We start from the raw sequence: 20,756 nt of genomic DNA on the forward strand, positions 1-20,756 counted from the left end.
TTATAACTAATCGTTAAACTTAAAAACATATATATTAGATAAAGGGAATTTATGAAATTTAGCCTCTTTTTCTGAGCTGTACACTCTCAGAAATAAAGGTACGCAAGCTGTCACTTTTCAAAAGGTACACATTTGTACCTAAAAGGTCCATATTTAAACCTCAAGGGTACATATTAGTACCTACAAAGTACAAAGGTGTTCCTTTTAAAATTTGTAGGTACTAATATACTTTTGAGGTACCAATATGGACCCTTTAAGAACAACTGTATAACTTTATTTCTGAGAGTGTAAGAGGGTTTTACAGTTTGTAAAAACTGTTTTAGTTTGTGTTATAATTCTGAAAATGGGTTGGTTGTATTGTTAAAAATGTCTATCTTGTAAAGCATGAAAATACAGTCATTTTTGTATTGCTCAAATATGCTTCTGTCTCATGTCAAAAGCTCATTTAAATAAAGTATTTGGCCACATACTTTAATGAATATAAAATGTTGATAATAAATTGGCACCCTGGACCACAAAACTAGTGTCAATCTTTGGAAATTGAGATTTCTTTGACATCTGAAAGCTAAATAAATAAGCTTTTCATTAGTTGATACTTTGTTTGGCGACAAAAATCTGTAATATGAGGGTTCAAAAAAATCAAAATACTGAGAAAATTGATTTTAAGGTTATCCAAATTAAGCTTTTATCAAAAAAAATTTGCTTTCTGTTTATGGTTGGAAATGTAAAATATCTTCATGGAGCAATATTGTTTTAAGGCTATTGACACGAAATTAAAATCTATCATTTTGACAAATACAAGATATTATTGTATATATATATATATATAGACTTGAAGGTTTTCTAGTCCAGGATCACAAATGTCAATCAAAAATAATCATACAACTAACAAGGAGACATCAAGTCATCTGCACGTTTGACAGGGTATTCTATTTATTTGTGGTTTGCATGTTGTTGTTGATGTAGACCGCTCCAAATTGATTCTGTAACAGTTAAGATAATGCCTTAGGGGGCAGCTCCCTGTGCTGGCAGAAGACATTCATGTCTTAAGCTGAGGCTGACCTTAAAATGAAGAGTATTGGAGAATCTGCCTGAAGGGGTTGATTTTGGTGAGGGATTGTATATAAATCTCACCCTGGAGAAGGGATGTTTGAGAAAAAGTTTTGTAGATGGCATTAATCTTGAAGGGCAGTGGTTGCTGCATGATGTTCTTTGGCCAGTACTTGAGTCCATGTCCACACAAACACGGGTATTTTTAAAACCACTGGGGTTTTTTCTATGCCATGTTACTGTTGGTCCACACAAAAACGTTAAACCGAGACTTTTGCCTCATAACATCATCGTGCACACTGTTTTCTCCTTTCTGATTGGCTGACACAGGACAAGGCAAACAAACAAAATTCATGAAGAGACAAGTTAGCATCATACAACACCAATGATGCAAAATGCCAAGCGCGATTTATAATTTGCAGTGTTTCCTCTAGGATTTAGGGTTAGAAATCCAATGATTTCCATGTGAGCGCAGTATTACAAGTCGAGATCCAATTTATGTTATACGAGCTTGCGGATCTCTGCTCGTGCACAAAACCTCTTGCACGCCCCCTCTAATATACACTGCTCAAGTGCAGATCTTCTTGTGCGCTCTCAAATAAACGCTGCTGGAGTACGATTTAGATTTATGTAACGGGTATGTCTCCGACATTAATTAGATTTGCTAGGAATATTTCTGAATGTCTCCAATAAACCTACAGAGCTTCATTGATGCTTCCTGAAGTAAAGTGAAACAGCCATTAACTCTAGCAAGATAAAGTCATTGCAAGCAAAACTATAGACCAGAGATGTCCAGACTCGTTCCTGGAGGGCCGGTGTTCTGCAAAGTTTAGTTCCAACCACAATCAGACACACCTGGGCTAGTTAATCAAGCTCTTACTAGGCGTTCTAGAAACATCCTTGCAGGTGTGTTGAAGCAAGTTGGAGCTAAAATCTGCAGGACGCGGGCCCTCCAGGACCGAGTTTGGACACCCCTGCCATAGACCTTTATTTATAAATAAAGTATACTTATATAAACTGTTCATCTCAACTGAAAGCTACAGTATGTTTGCTAGCCTGATGCATCACGCACCTGTCAGTCAGCCAACATGTCACCCTAAAGGGTTAGACAAATAATGCGCAGCACTACTAAAGAAAGTTTGCGCTGTTATAATTCACTTACCTTTTAATAAGTTTTGGTGTGATTATAACCAGCTATAAAACAAACAACGACTGAATGATTTAAATTCATCCTCATGGCGGAATGAATTTTGGTGTGTTGCCCCATCATGGAAGAATGAATGTAGCGGATACCATGATTTGCCTCTGTTCATCAATTTGCATTCACTTTGTAACTTGGGCAAATGCTTAATTTCTTGTTTGGTGTGATCCCGATATAAATTACCTTCAAGGCTTAATTAAGAACAACAACTTGACTTCTAGTTGATCGTTTGGTGTCAGAAGTTGCTTATATGAAAGGCAAATGCCTACAGATTTAGCAAATTTTATCTAAATAAAATATGGTCATGGCTTGATTTTTAATTATTTAATTAGGACAGTAAGGTCGGACTTTGCTTAGACAAAAGTCACTTAACAGAAATAATGTCAGTATACAATATAAAGTCATGCTGCAGTGGAAAAAGTATGAATATTGTGACTCCCTTGAGCTTGGAGGAGAGCATCCATAAATCTCTGCAATGACTCAAATAACTTAAGAAAGCATCCTCCTTCATCTTACCCCAGACATGCTCAAGCTCAAGCTGGCCAATCCTGGAGTACCTTTACCTTCTTTGCTTTGAGGAACTTTGATGTGAGGCTGAATGAGAAGGAGCGCTATCCTGCTGAAGAATTACCTTCTCCTGTGGTTTGTAATGTAATGGGCAGCACTAATGTCTTGATACCTCAGACTGCTGATGTTGCCATCCACTTTTTTATAGATCCATCGCTCACCCCCGAATGTAACCCCAAACCATGATTTCTTTCTTCTCCAAACTTGAGTTATTTCTGCGAGAATCTTGGGTCCATGTGGTTTCTAATAGGCCTTCTGCATTCTGTATTTGTGTTGATTGGGATGCAGTTCAACAGATGATTCATCGAAAAATCTACCTACTGCTACTCCAAATGATCAACTAGAAGTCAAGTTATTATTTGTTGCTCTTACAACTGGGATCAATGACAAAACTTGTGTCAGGTAGTGTAGGGCTTTTAATACCTCCTCTAGTATCAGTGTCCCTTGACAGTGCATTACAGTCCATTTTTGTTCCTTTGTGAAAGAACTAAAAAAAAAATAAGCTGCGTATTTGTGGGCATGGCCTTAAATCACAATACCATATAAATGTATGCTGATAGATATCTCATACGTTTCCATTACAGTAACTTGCTTATCACAGAGAGGCACACATTGGATGCGTACTCTAATATTTTAATGGATAGAGTGGCGCAGAAGAGATAAGAGATGAGAGACAATGAAAAGAGTGAGAACGTGAAGTTACATTGAGGATCAGGCGGTGCTGAGTGGCTTTTCATAGTCTCTGAGCAGCAGTGAAGCCTGATTCAATCTGACTTTCATATTAAAGCGAGTCACTGGGATTCCGATTCCCTCCCGCTCTCCTCCCAGAATTCCTTCACCACAAAGCCTGTCAGATTTCCTCTCTTCCAGCTCCTCTGCTTGCTCTGCTTCTGCCTCTCCCTAGTATCCTGTCTTTTTGTGTTTGTCTTGTCCTTTGACTTTCTGTCAGTTTCATTTCTGTCTTTTGTTCACAGCGAGGAATGAAGCATGTGGATAGACCTAGAGACTTGAGGGGCTTTCCTCTCCGTCACAGAGTTTGAGCATCTCGTTTCAAATCTGCAGCGTATCGCAATCCTATGCTACATCATTCTCGGATAAGCCTGTAAAACAGAATACCTCATTATACAGTCAACAGCTCCCATCAGTAATCCAACACAGAGTCCTTGTTATGTAACCTATTTTGTATGCAGCTGAATGTGGGCAGAATCCTAATCTTACTTTCTAAGTCAGCTGTCTCAGGTAATTGGATGCTTCACCCTGCTGGCCTAAGAACTCCATCTGTCATACCTGCCATGTGACCAGGGTGATGATTTTCATGGATGCTAATCTGTCCGCACCTGTCTGAGTTGCGGGGAGCATGGTCATGTAGTTGTAGTAGGTGTGGCATAAGCCTCACACTTGTCACTTGGCATAACTGTTGATTTAACACTTCCTTAGTGAGTAGATGCCTCTATTTGCTTAACAGTTCTGGACCTTGTCTTCTGTTTGCTGTCACAATAGTTGACCATATTGAAGAGCCAACTACTAGATTATTGTGTGCAACTACACTACATTAAAAAGACCTGCCTTATGTTAAGATATTGGCCAATTTTTAGTACTTACTCATGCACATATTCTGTATGATATTCTATATTCCAAATCCTTCCCAATAGCTAAACCCTACTGCTACCTTAATAACTGGCCATAAACATTAGATTAGGAGTTCAACTAGCTAAAAGTCATAGTTACTGGTTTGCCAATAGTGAGAATTGGACCTTAAAAAAGTGTGACCTAAAATTTTTAATCCAAACAGTGCCAAACAGGTCCAAAACAGTGCCAAACAGGTCCATTATTTCCCAAAATCTAGATTAAAACAACCCAGCAATCTTTAGGCTGAAGACGTTTTAGTTAATAGTATTTGGTTAAATACTTTCCTTGATTATATACCTGGCCAGTAGTATGGATACCAAAAGATGAAAGGTGAATGCCTGCTGCTTATCAAAATGATGTTTGTGGTTTAAATAAATAAAATCTGCCAGAAAAAGGACTAGAGATTAGCCTCAAACGAGTATAAGAAATACACATCTGAAATACCCTCGCCTCACTTCCTCTCTCAAAGCATATTCCTCTTCTAGTCTCTATTTTACATCCTTACTCGCTTTCATTTTAGTTTCAGTCAGCTTTTCTCTGCATTTTTCTCTGAACTCATCTCCTCTTTGAGAAAAAGAAAATATTTGGAAAATGGGTTTGGGAGAAGTAGGGTCTCCAAAGTCCTTAGAGTAAGTGTCATGCAGCTCAAGGAGAAGAAAACGTTCCCAAAACCAAATATTACAACTGATTGAATTTATTTTCATATGATGTGTGTGTGTGTGTGTGTGTATAAGACAGATTCAATAAATCATGCCAATTTCTCTGTTTTACTTTTTTGCAGGTCTATAATTTGAGAGACTGTTGAGCTTTTGAAGCATTGCGAGAGGCCTTTTCTACTGAAGATATGAATGTGGGAGGCGGAAGCAGTGTGGAACTTGTCGATGTCTCCTCACTAATACTGAACACGAGCAGTCTTGAACCAGGATGTGTTCTCCCTTACAACCCCTGCCCTCATTGTCGGCCCTGAGACTAAAGTGGCATTCCTAAACATGTACAGAGACACAGGGGTGTGTGCCACCCCTATCTCTCAACCCATTCCTCCACCCCACCTTCGTCTACCCCTGCATAATGGGCACTCCTCTATGGGGGATCCAGCCCCACCCCGCATCTCTGTGCCCAAAATGGGGGTTCGAGCTCGGATTGCTGAGTGGCCTCCTCGCAGGGCACTGTCACGTGAATCGCTGCTTGAAAATGGCCAGGATAGCCATCCGGATGACCTCAATAGTGATGACGGGCTTACGCATGGAGGTGTGACCAGGCTACCACCCCAAGTTACCAGAGATGCTGATTTCGTTGAATCAGGTTTACAGAGAACTCCAGACACACCACCAAGGTTTCGGACTTCTAGTTTTGCTCCTCTTCGACAGCGATCCAGCAGTGAAATTACATTGAGTGAGCAAGATGAAACAGAGGTGGATAGTCGTTTGTTTCGTGAATATGGAAGTACCTCCTCCATCAATGTACAAGCAGTGTCTGAGCAAAGCTTCTTTGACATGCTCAGCCAGTTTCAACAAGAGCGACCAGATCAGCGTAGCACAGCTCCTGACAAGCTTGAAGAGCTGCTTGGAGCATCTATAGAAGGAAACCATTCACACAACTTTTTGTCGACTCCACGTCTTGACGATCGACCTGAGAGTCGCGTACGTAAAAAGAGTGGGGGAACTGAATCATCTCTTGGCACCTCGTCCTTATTCCGTAAACTCCGTAGCTCCAGCCGGGGTGAAACAGAGACTCCACGAGGTGACATGGATGATGCAAGACCCCCTGAGACACTGTCTTCCAAACCATGGCTGTGTGTGCGGAGTTTTGCCCACTATGATGCTCAGAGCATTCTTTTTGACTTGCACGAGGCAGCAGCTCGTCGCAGCTATGCTGCCCAGCGGCGGAACACAGCCACTGGAGCTTCAGCCGCTTCTTCAGCTGGTGTTTCATTGGCAGTTTCCAGAGCTATTGCTCTGGGAGGTGTAGAGCCTAGCTTTTCCAGCACTGATGACCTCAGTGTCAAGGACCTTTTAGAAGGATCAACCCCAGGGCTAGAACTTTTAGAGCAAGGTAGTTCAGCTAGCCTCAACCCCAACTCTCAGCACCAGCTTTTGCTGAGCTGCCCACACTTCCTAAATGAGACCGGAAGCTACGGAGAACGTAACGTCAGCTTTTTGAGCTCATGGGCAGAAAGAGGAGAGGCTTGTGCAGTGGAAGCCCGGCTGCGTCCACGCTGCAGTAATGCCAGTGTATCCATACTGGATGTGTCTCCGGAAGATCAAAACAGCAGGTTAGAGAGACTGCAGCAGCACTGCATCGAGCACGTTGACCTGGGGGCCAGAAACTACCATGAGCACTTCTATGGGAAAGGTAAGAAATCTATTGCTTCCATCTAGATAATACATTACACTACGAGATGTAATCAGTTTTGGGTTTGGTCAACTAGAATCACATATCACAATGTTATGTCACTGTGCATCAGAATATCACTGCATTTGAAACCTACAGTGTTTGTGGTATCAAAGAGGTGGCTCTAAAATCTTTGCACAGCTCTATCCTCAGTTATTCTCTTTTATGATTTCCCTTTATTTACTTTTATTACAGAATTTTGTATTGAGTATTTACTAGTACTAAGCAAAAGTTTTGTATGTTTTGTTACTATTTATGTGTTTGTATCACATGCAGGTTATTGTATAGGTTATTATACGGACGGGCCCCCTGTTGTATTTGAGTTTGAGGATGGGTAGATGGTAGTTATAGATGATAGTGTTCATGTGTTCTCTGAATACATGTTTCAAAAAATGTATGACTGAGTTTTTATTATACAATATTTATCCTGTTGATTTTGAATCTTGCACCTAACAAATATCCTCATTTAGAAAAAAACTGAAACTAGTACTGAAACTTATAAAAACTAAACTAAGACATTTTAAAATATAGAAACTAATAAAAACTAGGAAATCTGCCTCTAAAACTGATTAAAACTAACTGAATTTGAAAACAAAAAGTCAAAACGAAATAGAAACTAAAACTAATAAAAAATCCAAAACTATTCTAATCTCGATCACATGTACATCATTCATTCATTTTCTTTTTGGCTTAGTCAATTTATTAACGAGGGATCACCACAGCGGATTGAACCTCCAACTTATCCAGCATATGTTTTACACAGAGAATGCCCTTCCAGCCTCAACCCAACACTGGAAAACACCCATACACTCTCACATTCACACACATACACTATGGCCAATTTAAATTTGTCAAGAAAACATGCAAACTCCACACAAAAAAAGTCAACTGAGTGACCCAGCCGGGGCTCGAACCAGCGACCTTCTTGCTGTGAGGTGATTGTGCTACCCTCTGTGCCACCGTGACACCTCACATGTACATAATAAATATGTATAATACACACACATATATTATGGTAAAACAAACTTTGATTTTGGATGTGATTAATTGCAGTTAACTTTTGCCCAGCACTAGTATTTATACATTCTGCAAACCTAAGTTTCACCCACAGTTTTGCCTTTGGAAAAGATTATCAAAGCATGCCACAATTATCAATGCTTCTCACTAGCCAGTAGAGCCACAAACTGGAATCTGCACTCATGCCACACATCTGCCCTCCAAATGTTAATCTCGCTAAAGGTCTTCTTTTCTAAAATGCCAGTGTTATAAAAAAACACAGACTAAGTGTCTTAAAATAGCAAGCTTATCACCTCATAACCACATTAGATAAATCCTTGCAGACGTGAGGTTATCTAAATGCTCTAATTAGTTGTCTGTGTTTATTAAGTATAGAGTTGGTGATATAAAGGTTACCATTCTAGAAATAATCGCCGTCATCCAGATTTTTGTACATTTAATCTAAGTCAGCAAACTAGTCTGCAATCACAACAAATAGCACAGTTTGACCAATCAGAGCGGAGTAGGCTTATAAAAACGAGGGAATTAAGTAATTATAAGTATAAGTTTTTATATAGGTTTTATATTTTATAAGTTTTATTAATTATAAGTAATTATAAGTAATTATAATTACTTATTATTAGCGTTTACCAAGACGTGTTTTACCATTCATACCCAAGCGATTTTCACTGCTGATGTGAACGCGTAAAATCACTGCCTGATGTTTGATGACACTTACACTACCTAACAAAAGTGTTGTCGTCGATCCCAGTTATAAGAGCTACGAATAATAACTTGACTTTTAGTTAATCAATTGGAAAAGTGGCAGAAGGAAGATTTTTCTGGTGAATCATCTGTTAAACTGCATCTCCAACATTACAAATACTGCAGAAGACCTATTGGAACCTGCATGGACCCAAGATTCTCACAGAAATGATAATTATTGTACATGTCTGGGGTAAGATGAAGGTGAAGACATTAAAGATAAATCCAAATAATCTTGATAAACTCCGGGAGTCCTGCAAGAATCTTTCTTTGCCATTCCAGATGACTAATAATCAGTTATTTGAGTCTTTGCAGAGATGTATGGATGCAGTCCTGCAACCTCATGATGGAGTCATACACAATTTTTTCCACTGCATCATGACTTTATATTCAATACTTTGCAATATTTCTGTTAAGTGACAAGACTTTTGTCTCAGCAAAGTTCGTCCTTACTGTCCTAAATAAATAATTAAAAAAACAAGGCATGATCATAATCTAGAGGCCTTTGCCTTTCATATAAGCAACTTCTGAAACCAAATGATCAACTAGAAGTCAAGTTATTATTTGTTGTTCCTAAAACTTGGATAGGCAACACTACTTTTGTCAGGTAGTGTACAAGTTATGGACTCACCATCGCAAACTATTTGATCTGCAATTCCTCTCCAAGTCTCCATAATACCTCCCTTCTGCCGACATTTTTTAATTGTTTATCAAACAGCACTTTCTGTTGAGACACCAACGAAATAAACAGCTCCACATTCATCTTAGCTCAGTGCATATTCTTCTTCATTAGGAATCTGTGCTTGCCTAAACCATTTTGAGTTGTTTAGTTAAGGCATTAAACATTGTTGAAAAGCATGAGCAAAATGTTTCCGGTGTCCACAGACCTTTAGATAGAATAGAAGTAATCTATGCAATTGCATGGAACTCTGACAAATTAGATGATCTGAAATAGTATCCACAGTTGAAACCAGAAGTTTACATACACTGCATTAAAAGACACATAACAATTTTTCAAATGTTAATCGTACAAATGTTAATGTGACTAAACTTTTTCGCTTTTAGGTAGGTTAGGATTATCACATTTGTTTTTGTTATGCTGAATTCAGAATAATTAGGAAGATGTTTTTTGAGAAATTGTTATAACTTTTCTTGAAAGTCAAGTTTACATACAATAAGATTATTCTGCCTCTGAAAAGCTCAGATGATGATGTCAAGATTTGGGAAGTTTCTGATAAGCTAATTGACAACATTTGAGTTAATTGGAGGCACAACTGTTGAATAGTATTTAAGAAATACCTAAAACACACTGCTTTCTTGTGTTACAACATGGGAAATTCAACAAGCCAGAATCAACAAAAAAGCCAGATTAAAATGGTTTGTCCTGTGGTCTAATAGAACTAAGATTGAACTCTTTGGCCATAATAACCAGTGTTATATTTGGAGGACAACGGGGAAAGCTTAAAGGCCTAGGAACGTTATCCCAGCTGTGAAGTATGGGGGCAGCAGCATCAGGTTGTGGGGTTGTTTTGCTGCAGGAGGGACTGGTCCACTTTACAGCATAGATGGCATCATGAAGAAAGAACTTTATGTAGAAATACTGAAGCAACATCTTAAGACATCAGCCAGGAAATTAAGGGTGCTTTCACACCTACACTTTTGTTTCGGAACCTGTCTCGTTTGCCCTAGCACGGTTCGTTTGGCATATGTGAACAGGGCAATCGCGCTCTGTTCCGCGCCAAAGTAATCACTCCAAAACCGCCTGAGTGAGGTGGTCTCGGCTTGATTGAAACGAACCCTGGAGCGGTTCGATTGCAGTGAGGAAGCGACCCGATCCGAGCGCGGTTATATCACAGTGTTTTATGGATATGTAATAGGCTTACGGCTATATGAAGAGAGAATAATGAGTAGGGCGGTGAAGTTTCGAGAGTCTCCTGATGCCCGCAAACGAGTGATGATCTCCTGCTAATCTCGGGTCTCCCTCCCGGTCCTCAAATAGGCATCGTCGCGCACCCTTCTCATCCCTCCCCACCGCATCTCTCCTCAGACACGTCGCGTGCGCCTTGTCAATCACCACCAAACCACCACCTCTCCTGACAGCTGAGCAGGAGCCGGTAAAATAAACCCTGACACTCTGACCAATGTAAGGAGAGTTTACTCACACGTGACTTGTTTTAGCTCTTTTGGTCTGATAAGAAACTTTGCAGTGTGAAAGCGAACCGGTCCAAGAGCAAAGAGCAACAATGTAACAATTGTAATCTATGTTTTGGAACAACTGAATCGATTCACAGGTGTAAAAGCACCCTAAAACTTGGCCACAAATGGATCTTCCAAACAGACCATGAGCATAAGCATTAGTTAAATATGCTTTAAGGACAACAGAGTGAATGTTTTGGAGTGGCCATCACAAAGCCCTGATCTCAATCCCATAGAAAATTCGAGGGCAGAGTTGAAAAAGCTTGTGTGAGCAAGACAGCCAATAAATCAGACACAGCTACACCAATTCTGTTAGGAGGAATGGGCCAAAATTCCCTCAAACTATTGTGAGAAGCTTGTGGAATGATATCCAAAACATTTGACCAAAGTTATACAGTTTAAAAGCAAAGCTAAAAAAATACCAAGGAAATGTATGTAAACTTTTGACTGTTTAGAAATTAATTAAAAAAATTCTCTCTAAAAAAAAAAAATTCTCATTATTCTGGCATTTATGAAATGCAAATCATTTAGGTATTCCTAACAGACCTAAAATAGTAAACATTTAGTATGATTTAGCATCAGACATTTTTTAAAAAAGGTTATGTTCCTTTTTTTAGAGTGCATGTAAACTTCTGGTTTTAACTGTATGTGATGTCCTAACAAAAATGTATGTAAGACCTATTGTAGAAAACTTCCAAAAGAAAACGGGGACCTTTTAAAATAACATGGTAGAGATAATTCAAGCACTTCAAAATGACGTGGATATGGATACATAAAAAAATGTCTTGTGCAAAAGAAATTGTAGATGGAGTGAGGAAATTCTTCACAACTAGGGCCGTCAAGTACTAACTCAAAATAATTCCATACATTTTATGAACCTTTCCTCCACCGATTGGTTACACTCAAAAATAGTTTCAGAAAAACTCCAGGCAGTTTTTGTTAAGCTTACATAGCTGTGATGATTAGCTTATGGTTGTCTCGGCATTGTAAACTGAAAAAGCATTTTAACTTTAGAATTAGATTCTTCACCTTTAAGCCATCTTTTCAGTGTGGTCTGCGTTTTCTCAAAGAAGTGTTAAATGTTTAACTTAATGAGTACGGATTCCGAGCCACCAAGGTATTTTTCCTTGTGGTGCCAATTACTTCTTGTTATCCGTTTACTTCATGTTCCATTTTAACAACACCTTGTTTAAGATATAAAAATACCTCTGCTTTGTCAGGAAGTCACTAAAGCAGTGCGCGTGGATGTGTGTTGGAGTGCCAGCCATTCAACAGCACTGACCTGGCATTCCTCTGTCAGGAAGGGCAGCACTCTGCATAGTATCAAAATCTTTGCTACGTTATTAAAAAATGTATCTGCATGCTCCTGAGATTAATAATTGTCTCAACTCAAGTTTCCTGAGCTTTCAATGACACAAAACAGCTAAGCTCATTTCCTGTGCTGAGAACACTGGATGACAGATTAAGAAAACAGTAGTCCAAATTTCAAGAAGAATTTAGGATTTGATGTTATTAACATTAAAGTTCTACAGTATGTGTGCACAGTAGTATTTTTGAACAATGCCAGCTGATAATGTTGGTAGCTGTGTAATGGCAAATGACTTTTTAGGTGATTTGTGGGTTTTATGTAAAACAAACATGCCATCTAACATGCTGTCCCATTCCTGAGCAAATAACATTGGTATGAATCATGATCACTTTCATCGCTGAATCACCACTCTTTCACAGACAACTCATGTTATGTGCAACTTGAAAAAGCAGGGAATTGTTGTCTTGTGTCTTGTGTTTTCAAAGCCATAATAAAATCTTAACAGTATGGTTATTAAAATGTAAACCTGTTTTTAATGACAGTATATAATGTGTTGTCATACAGAGGGCAAATTACAGAACGTTTCTTATCTTGAATCTTAATTTAAAGGTGCAGTAGGTGACCTGCCTAAATGCTAACCAGTTAGCATAATATCTTTCAAATACAATCCCTTCCCTGTCGTTCAAAGCCATGCCTCCTGAAATCGCGAATGTGCATATTAAAGATGACAGAGACCCACTAGATCATGTCATTCACCAGCTAGAAAACTTTACAGTTCTTTATAATGCTACAATTCCCAACAAAAACAGTATTATATCTAGCATGTTTTTAGTTATGTAGTTAGCAAGCAAAACTTGTCATCTCTCTCATCAGTCTCAGTCATGAGTCTCAACGCTTTGTCCTAAAGCAACTACTGTATGCTTAGTGGTTGGCTGATGGCGTGCAGGAATTACACTTATACTAAGCCATAGATCGAATATTTTAGACTGAATATTTGAAGTAGCATGGTAAACAATATAGGAACCATGTCAAAGGTTGTCATTGTTCAGAAATGAACCAATGTGATGTGAATATAAAACCTACTTCACCTCAGTAAAGCAGGCTAGGCAGTATAGAGATATTTAATGATGTGTTGTTGTTAAAATAAATAAAAATCTACATTATCAATGCTGTAAAAGGACCTTATGAAACTGAAAATAGTCACATCAATCTTTCACCAGAAGATTTCAGTAGCTGTACAACACTTCTGTGTATATAACCCATTTGTAAAAAAAAAAAAAAATGTACATCCGCTTTGCGTGACTAAAATATGTTTAAAACTGAACATTACCTATCTAAAAGATATACTTCAGCCATGGTGTCATCCTCCAGCGTGCAAAAGTAACTCCAATAATGATTCAGGATTTAAAAAGTTTTGATTCAGCATTTGTTTTTAGCACTGTCACTTGTGTCCACATAACCGCGTGCTGCATTAACGCACATCAGTGGATCTATGTGAACGAATGCGCAGTTGTTCAAATCTACATTTGCTGACAGACAGTTTGGGCTACCTATCAGAATTATGGGTATTATTGACTTAACATTATTTAATTGGATGGATGGTTGTTAGTCTTATGCCTTATCCAGAATTTAAAAACACATATAAATACATTTAGATCATTTACTTTAGTAATTTACTTCAGAATGTGAAGAGACTTTTAACCAGCACAACAAAAAATGTTTCTGAAGACAATCACCTACTGCACCTTTAATATGATGTTGTATTTATTAGCAAAATGTTGTAAATGCTCAAATGAGTGTACTGCAGTGCATTAAACTTTATATCAGTGGTTCTCAAACTGTGGTACACGTACAGTACCACTAGTGGTACGAGAGCTTTCTTCTAGTGGTACCCTGAGAAATACTGGATAATGAAAGAAAATAATTATAATAACACACTTTTAACCCTTTAATGCAATTGATTACACTGATGTTATCAGCACTGGCTGTTCCCTAAAGAGAATAAGGTGTGCGTCACTTGTGGAGCAGATATTAGAGAAGCGCTTTTGCAGACCAGTGCTGTTGTGTTGGCATTTCAGCTACTGCAAACTCAGGAATCTCCCCATGCCGAATCTTTGGTAAAATAATTATCACAAATGTGTTAAATAGGTGTTTGTGGTTGTGTAAAATAATGTGTGCTTTCTATATATAAGTTTTTTTGTTTTGTAAAGCAGCATGTGTACATGCAACATATTTCAAAATGTATCAAAAATGGTTTAAATACGAGTATGATGACATATAGCCTATATTTAGCCCATATACAAGCAACATTTCCAGTTTTGATGAATAGGTTACTATTTGTAAATACTTTACATTTAAGTACAGCAGTTTTCTTTTTACTTTAAGAACAGTAGCCTTTTTTAATTTAACTTTTTTAAAAGTGGCTGACAATAATACATTTTTTTAATAATAGGAATTAACAGGGTTCGTACGGTTGCTTGAAATCCTGAAAAATGCTTGAATTTGAATATAATGTATTCAAGGTTAGAAAAGTGCTTGGATTTTGGACAAAGTGCTTGAACCTGCTTGAATTTGAAATTGCAGGGCTTGAAATTGCAACTGTTTTAGTTGCATATGCGGCCAAAATCTTATGTATGCAAGCTCGAAATATATTAGGGAGCATTTGTGCGAGAGTCTTGTATCCTGTGCTGCAAAAATACTCTAGGAAGCATTGAAAAAATTGGCTTCCTTCTTTCTCAAAAGCATGTGCTGGATTGTATTATTGGGTTTCTCCATGGTTTTCTTTTAAACTTAAATGTTAACAGCACCTACAGGATATTTTAGAGCCATTGTGACCTAGATTTGGAGATTTTTTTAAATATTATAAATCCCCCCTTTGTCCTCCGTGTCCTTCCATGCATCTCTCATCCTTCATATCAACTTCCACTTTTCTCCTCTGCATTGTCTTCACCTCATTAATTATTTTCTGCAAGATTCACTTCTTTTCTATATTAATGGTATTAATCTGTCAGTTTTATGTCTTTAATGGTTTTCATGAATCCATCTCTTTCTCCACAGAGCACTGGAACTACTTTGGTACTGACGAGAAGCTGGGGCCCGTGGCTCTGAGCATCCGCAGAGAGAAACTGGACGATACCAAAGATTTAAAGGACCAGTACCAGTACCGTATCATCTTTCGCACTAGCGAGGTGTGTATGCCAGGGAAATATGTGTGAATTATTGAATTAAACCTCTAGCAGTCTCAGATAAATCAATGACATGGCAATTCACTCAGCCACAAATACCCATGGTCTCTGCAGGCTTCCCTGGCTATTTTAATCCGTCTCTTTGAGCCTGAAACCGAAGCTTATTGTTGGCTGTTCTCACTGCGATCTGATAAAACTGTTTGTGCTAGACCTGACAATAAAACTTGATAGGGGTTTAGGCCGTTTTATGGAACGATCCCTTGGAGTTTTCCATCAGAGCTGTGTTTATAGGCACATTGGGGAACTGTGTAGGGGATTTTAAGTTTGCTTTTTGTTTTTAAGATGTAGATTTCATAATGCGATGCTAAGTTATTCTGAGTTCTTTAGGCTTGTGTTCACTGTATGTGAAATTTATGCTACAAAAGGTGACTGTGTGTGTCAGAATAGCTACATGTTAGGATTTAATTTATAAATTAAAATTATGTAGACAAACTGATTTTAAAAGGCAATGTTGTGCTTTTATGACAGTTGTTGGTACACAGGATTGTCAAAAGCACACGACACACAATGTTGGTTGTGTTTGTTGTATTTAAAGAAATAGTCCACACAAAACTTTTTATTTACTTACTGTTTATTCCCCCTCAACTGGTTTCAAACCTTTGTGAGTTTCTTTGTTCTGTTGAACACTAAAGAAGATATTTTGAAGAAAGCTGAACACTTGTAACCATCGGGTTCGATCGAAGGAAAAACTAAAACTTTGGGTGTTAATGGTTACAAGTTTCTAGCTTTATTCAAAAAATCTTCATTGGTCTTTGACAGATAAATGAAAATCAAACTAGTTTCGAAAAGACAAAGTTGAGTGAATTAAAGATTTTATTCTTATTTTTGGGCAAACTATTCCTTTATGGAAGAAATAACGTGTATCCGTATGTTAGATCTGTGAAATGGCACATTTTTCGACATGGCAACAGTACATTTTCTTGCACATGGTGATTTCATGCTCAACTAGTCCTTGTTCCTTTGGAAATACCTTGGGTTAGAATAAACATATACCAAACACCATTATGGCAAACACATTATATGGAGATATTGTATTAAAACAATCATTAACAACAATCGATTTAGCTTTGTGAAGTTTTGCAAACTAATTTCGAGAGGAGCATGTGATATGATTAATGGTGGCTGGTCTCTCATCTATGATCATTAGTAGTAAGCCAATCATTCCAAACTCACAATAAATAGCCTGACTAACATTACTCCCTCATCTTCATTCTTTGAAGAATCCCCCATCCACCCCATCTCCACCTTTCCTCCAGTTTGAACTCTTGAAACTCTTGAAACTCTTAAAACGACGCGTAGCGCAAGCTCTGTGATTGGTCGGCTTGGTAGCGCTGACGAGTGTGGGCGGGACCGAGAGCCGAGCGAATGGCCCGAGCCCGATGCAGCGATTGTTTTCAAGTGTGGAGTCCCGTGAAGGAGCTCCGGATGGATAGTTTTGTTTTGTGTTTACTTCATAGTTAAAGTTGTTGCATGTCCGCCGGTTTCTGCCTCAAAATGAGCGAGTTTTAACCACTTGTACAATCAGGAAGTGTTCAGGAAAAGCAAAATACCAGCGAAGAAACTTGACACAGAGGAACATTAACACCTCACTGCCAACTAGCGTTTCAGAAGTGTTAATGCAGACCAACAAAGTCAGCGCGCAGAAGTATAAATGCACAGCTACGCGCGTTGCATGCAGCGTGGGTTACGCCGGTCACTTGACGCAGAAGTATAAACCAGGCTTAACATTACTCCCTCATCTTCATTCTTTGAAGAATCCCCTCATCCACCCCATCTTCTCCTTTCCTCCTTTACCAGGGGGAGCTCTAGAGAACTACCTGATCTCGTATCCCTCTTACATGCTCATTGACCTGGGCTTAATTATCTCCGTTCTCAGGGTTCTCTCCTGGGTCAGCATGCCAATCTTGCTATTATTATCATCAAGCAATATCTGAGTGTGAGCTCTTGAAAAAGGGTAAATTTATAGTATTAATATGATTTTTTTTATATTAATTTTAATTATTAACATTATTATTTAAAATACAAAGAAGAGAAAATAATTTACCAGTATTAAAGGGCTGTTGTTAGTAATATTTAATTAATCTTGTCTCTATCTAAGGACTCTTCTGTCTTTTGAGTCCATCAGATAACGTGTCACAGCATCAGTACACTGCTTCAATCTTTCGCTTTCACACTTGTACTTAGTTATTTTAGTGAAAACCTCAGAATACTGTTGGTTGGTTTCTGTTGGTTGGGCACCTTTTTTACCAACCAAGTTTGTCAACGCCTTCATAACAACACAGATCACTCTGCCGATTCAGTCCTGTGGAAAAAGTGATTGACAGGCGGTCATTTGTGTGTAACTTATGTTTATTTATTTATGATTTGGTTATGAGTAAAGCAAAGACCATGCGGGTCAAGTAGTTGGTTACAAATAACGAATTTGTTATGAAATTACGAATTATTAATAAATAATTAATTCAGTTGCCTACGTCGACAATGTCATTGTTCATCGTGATGTTTCACATTACAGTTAGACATCGTACAATGCCAAATTGGTTGACATCACCCAACCCTATCCTCCCTAAACCCCCCTATAATTTGCATCCTGGTTCATGGTCACATTTAAATTAAATGTACTGTTAGATTCTATATTAATTATTAAACCAAATAAAAAAACTTTGTGTTAGCTAGTTTTTTTTTTTTTTACATGTTTTTTTTTTATTTCTCTTAAAATTTCTATTGTAGCTTTTGATTTTACCATGAGTGCATCCATGCCATTTTTTTCTAAAAGCATTCATATAATGTTTACGAATCTATCCATCAACTATCCTAAATACTGTTCTACACAGCGAATTGAAAATCTGTGTGTGTGTGCATGTGGTGCCATGCCTGCAAAATTGGAGATAAAGGTCATGCAGTCTTTTTTGCCTAATAATGGCGTGTTTGAAAAGTGCTGAGCTGTACTGGTATGACTGCTGCTCTGCTGGGTTTAGTCAGATTACATGGCTGCCTGGACACATCAAACTCACCCACACTGAACAATGCAGCGTCTTCAATTCATTCACCCTCATGCGCCCTCACTCTCAGGGAAGATTCTCACAGCTCATTTCAAAACAAACAGCCCCGAACATGTGCACGCTAGTTCATGACCATTATTCTGATCAGACATTAAATGATTGAACTGGTGGCTGTCCATGTGACCAGTCATATGTCATCATCAGATGCGTGACTAATGCCACAAGAAAACAGAAGCTTAAAAATATGCCTCAAATGCAAACTCAATTAAATATCTTAGCATTTCCGTCTATTTATACACGCTTCACAGTAGTAAATGGCTTTAGCATCAGCATGTGTGAGTTTAGCAGAGGATGTGGCGCTGCATGCAGCAGTGGGGAAAGGATGCCACACAGTGGGCACTTCTGGGCAGCCATTTATAATCATTCTCATGCTCAGTCACATGCTCTCGGAGGATATGTGGTCAGTCATATGACGGCGTTTGATGGTGTTGTGTTTGCTTCCCACATGGTCTCTCGTGGCTGCTGCAGATGGTCACGATGCGGGGAGCGATCCTGGAGGACGCGGTTCTGTCCACGGCCAAGCACGGAACGGTTCGAGGTCTGCCTTTAAAGGAGGTTCTGGAGTACGTGCTGCCAGAGCTGAGCATATCCTGCCTCCGATTGGCTCTCAGCACACCAAAGGTCACGGAGCAACTGCTTAAGCTGGATGAGCAGGGGGTGAGTTAAAGTGGGCGGTTGGAACGATTGCACTTCCTGATTGATTGAGTAAACTATCAAAAGTTCTGCCATTATTATTGTTTACAAAAATTTAATGATAGACTATAAAATAATAATAATTATATGTAAAATTGAGGGCAAAAATAGCATCTGTGGTTGCTTTGTTTTACAGTTATATGGTAAAGATTATAAGAAATTTCTACATTTTCTAGATAACTACCATATATCTGTAGTTTATAGTGTTAATGTTTTGAAGTACTAACATCTACACAGTGTAGTTTTGTTACACAGACAAAAACAATCAAAAGCATGTGGTGATGAGGAAGTCATGTGATGAACAGGCACTCATCTCAAAGCATACTAATAGGCCTGTCCATAGACTGTAAAAGATATGGACGTAGTATCTGTGATGTCACCCATAGGTTTCTGAAGAACGCAAAAGAAGCTACAAGTAAGGGTGGCCAAGCGTCGCCATTTTGTTCACGCGTCATCGTACCGACCAGGGGATTCCATAGAGGCAGAGCTACATACACTTGTTAGCATTTTACTTAGGCAGGCTTTTCTTTGGGAAAATAAAGTGTTTAGACTTTTAAAAACACTGTTGTAATACATTGAGCCACTAAGCATTGTTCTTATGGTGCTTTTCTACAGGAAAACGCGAATTACTTCCAAATACTTAAGATATAGTTAGTGTTAGTAAATGCAAGGCTATTTAATCCAGGTATAACATTGTATGATGTTTTAGATGACTATTCTAGAGCCTACAGCTAATCAATCTGTTAGATTCTGGAGTGCATTACAGGTCTAAAGAAAAATATAAATCATAAATGATCTTAAATAAAACAAATACATTTATAGATATGGTATATATATTATAAGTTTATAAATTTACTTATTACACTCATCTGATAATTGTAAGGAATAATTCCAGAAGGCAACTGACTGTGTAAAGCCGCATAAAACAAAACAAAAATATGAGCTATATGCCGAGTTCAGCGGCTAATCAGCCGGAATCAGCTAAGGGGACATGACGGCGACCAGCGAGACCTAGCTGTCACTCAAATGGCCACACCTTTAATTATGCAGACCTAATATAACTTAATATAAATGAAACGGATGAGTTATAAAAAAATTTACCCCCTCACAGTTTTCATGAAGGATAATATTAGCTATATGAACCCAAATCGTTATTTTTACCAGGCTGTAAACACTTTTTCTTCTGCTGTGAAGTTGGCCATTTTAACAGTGGGGTCAATAGAAACTTGCTCTATTATGGAGCCAGAATTGGTGGAATTTAAAAAAAAAACACTGTAGTATTTACTATAAATTACTATTGTATATTTTCATGTGGCTGTCTGACAACTGAAAATAGATCTGGTAGCAGATATCACAGCCTCCGTTTCATTTTACCTTACACTTTGTTGTTATTATTTATTATTATTTATTTGTTTAGGATATATGCTTTCAGATTCTAATTATTAAATTGTTAAAATGACTATAATTTAACTAAATGTTCTTAATAATAAAATATTTTGTGTTCTTTGAAAGAGTGTTCTTGCATTGTGATGTGTTATTGTCATTCAGACATTATGACAATAATATCGTTTATCTCAATATATTTTGGTGCAATATATTGTACAACAAAAAATTATATTGTGACAGGCCTACATACAAATACATAGAAGGTGCTC

General features: G+C 38.1%; 1 protein-coding gene across 7 annotated transcripts in view; it reads left to right on the forward strand.

Annotated features, from left to right (window-relative positions):
• sipa1l3 (signal-induced proliferation-associated 1 like 3) overlaps positions 1-20,756 on the forward strand; it is a 189,158-nt gene that overhangs the window by 99,492 nt on the left and 68,910 nt on the right. For all 7 annotated transcript variants that reach the window (XR_012394069.1, XR_012394071.1, XR_012394070.1 and 4 more), the window contains 3 exons: positions 5,229-6,799; positions 15,162-15,292; positions 18,877-19,065. Coding sequence is in view for 4 of the 7 variants with exons in the window: in XM_005173672.6 (XP_005173729.1) it covers positions 5,437-6,799; positions 15,162-15,292; positions 18,877-19,065 (1,683 nt within the window). In the remaining 3 variants the exon portion in view is untranslated. The remainder of the gene's footprint in view (positions 1-5,228; positions 6,800-15,161; positions 15,293-18,876; positions 19,066-20,756) is intronic.

The sequence above is a fragment of the Danio rerio genome, chromosome 18 (assembly GCF_049306965.1).
Source record: "Danio rerio strain Tuebingen ecotype United States chromosome 18, GRCz12tu, whole genome shotgun sequence".
NCBI classification, from domain to species: Eukaryota; Metazoa; Chordata; class Actinopteri; order Cypriniformes; family Danionidae; genus Danio; species Danio rerio.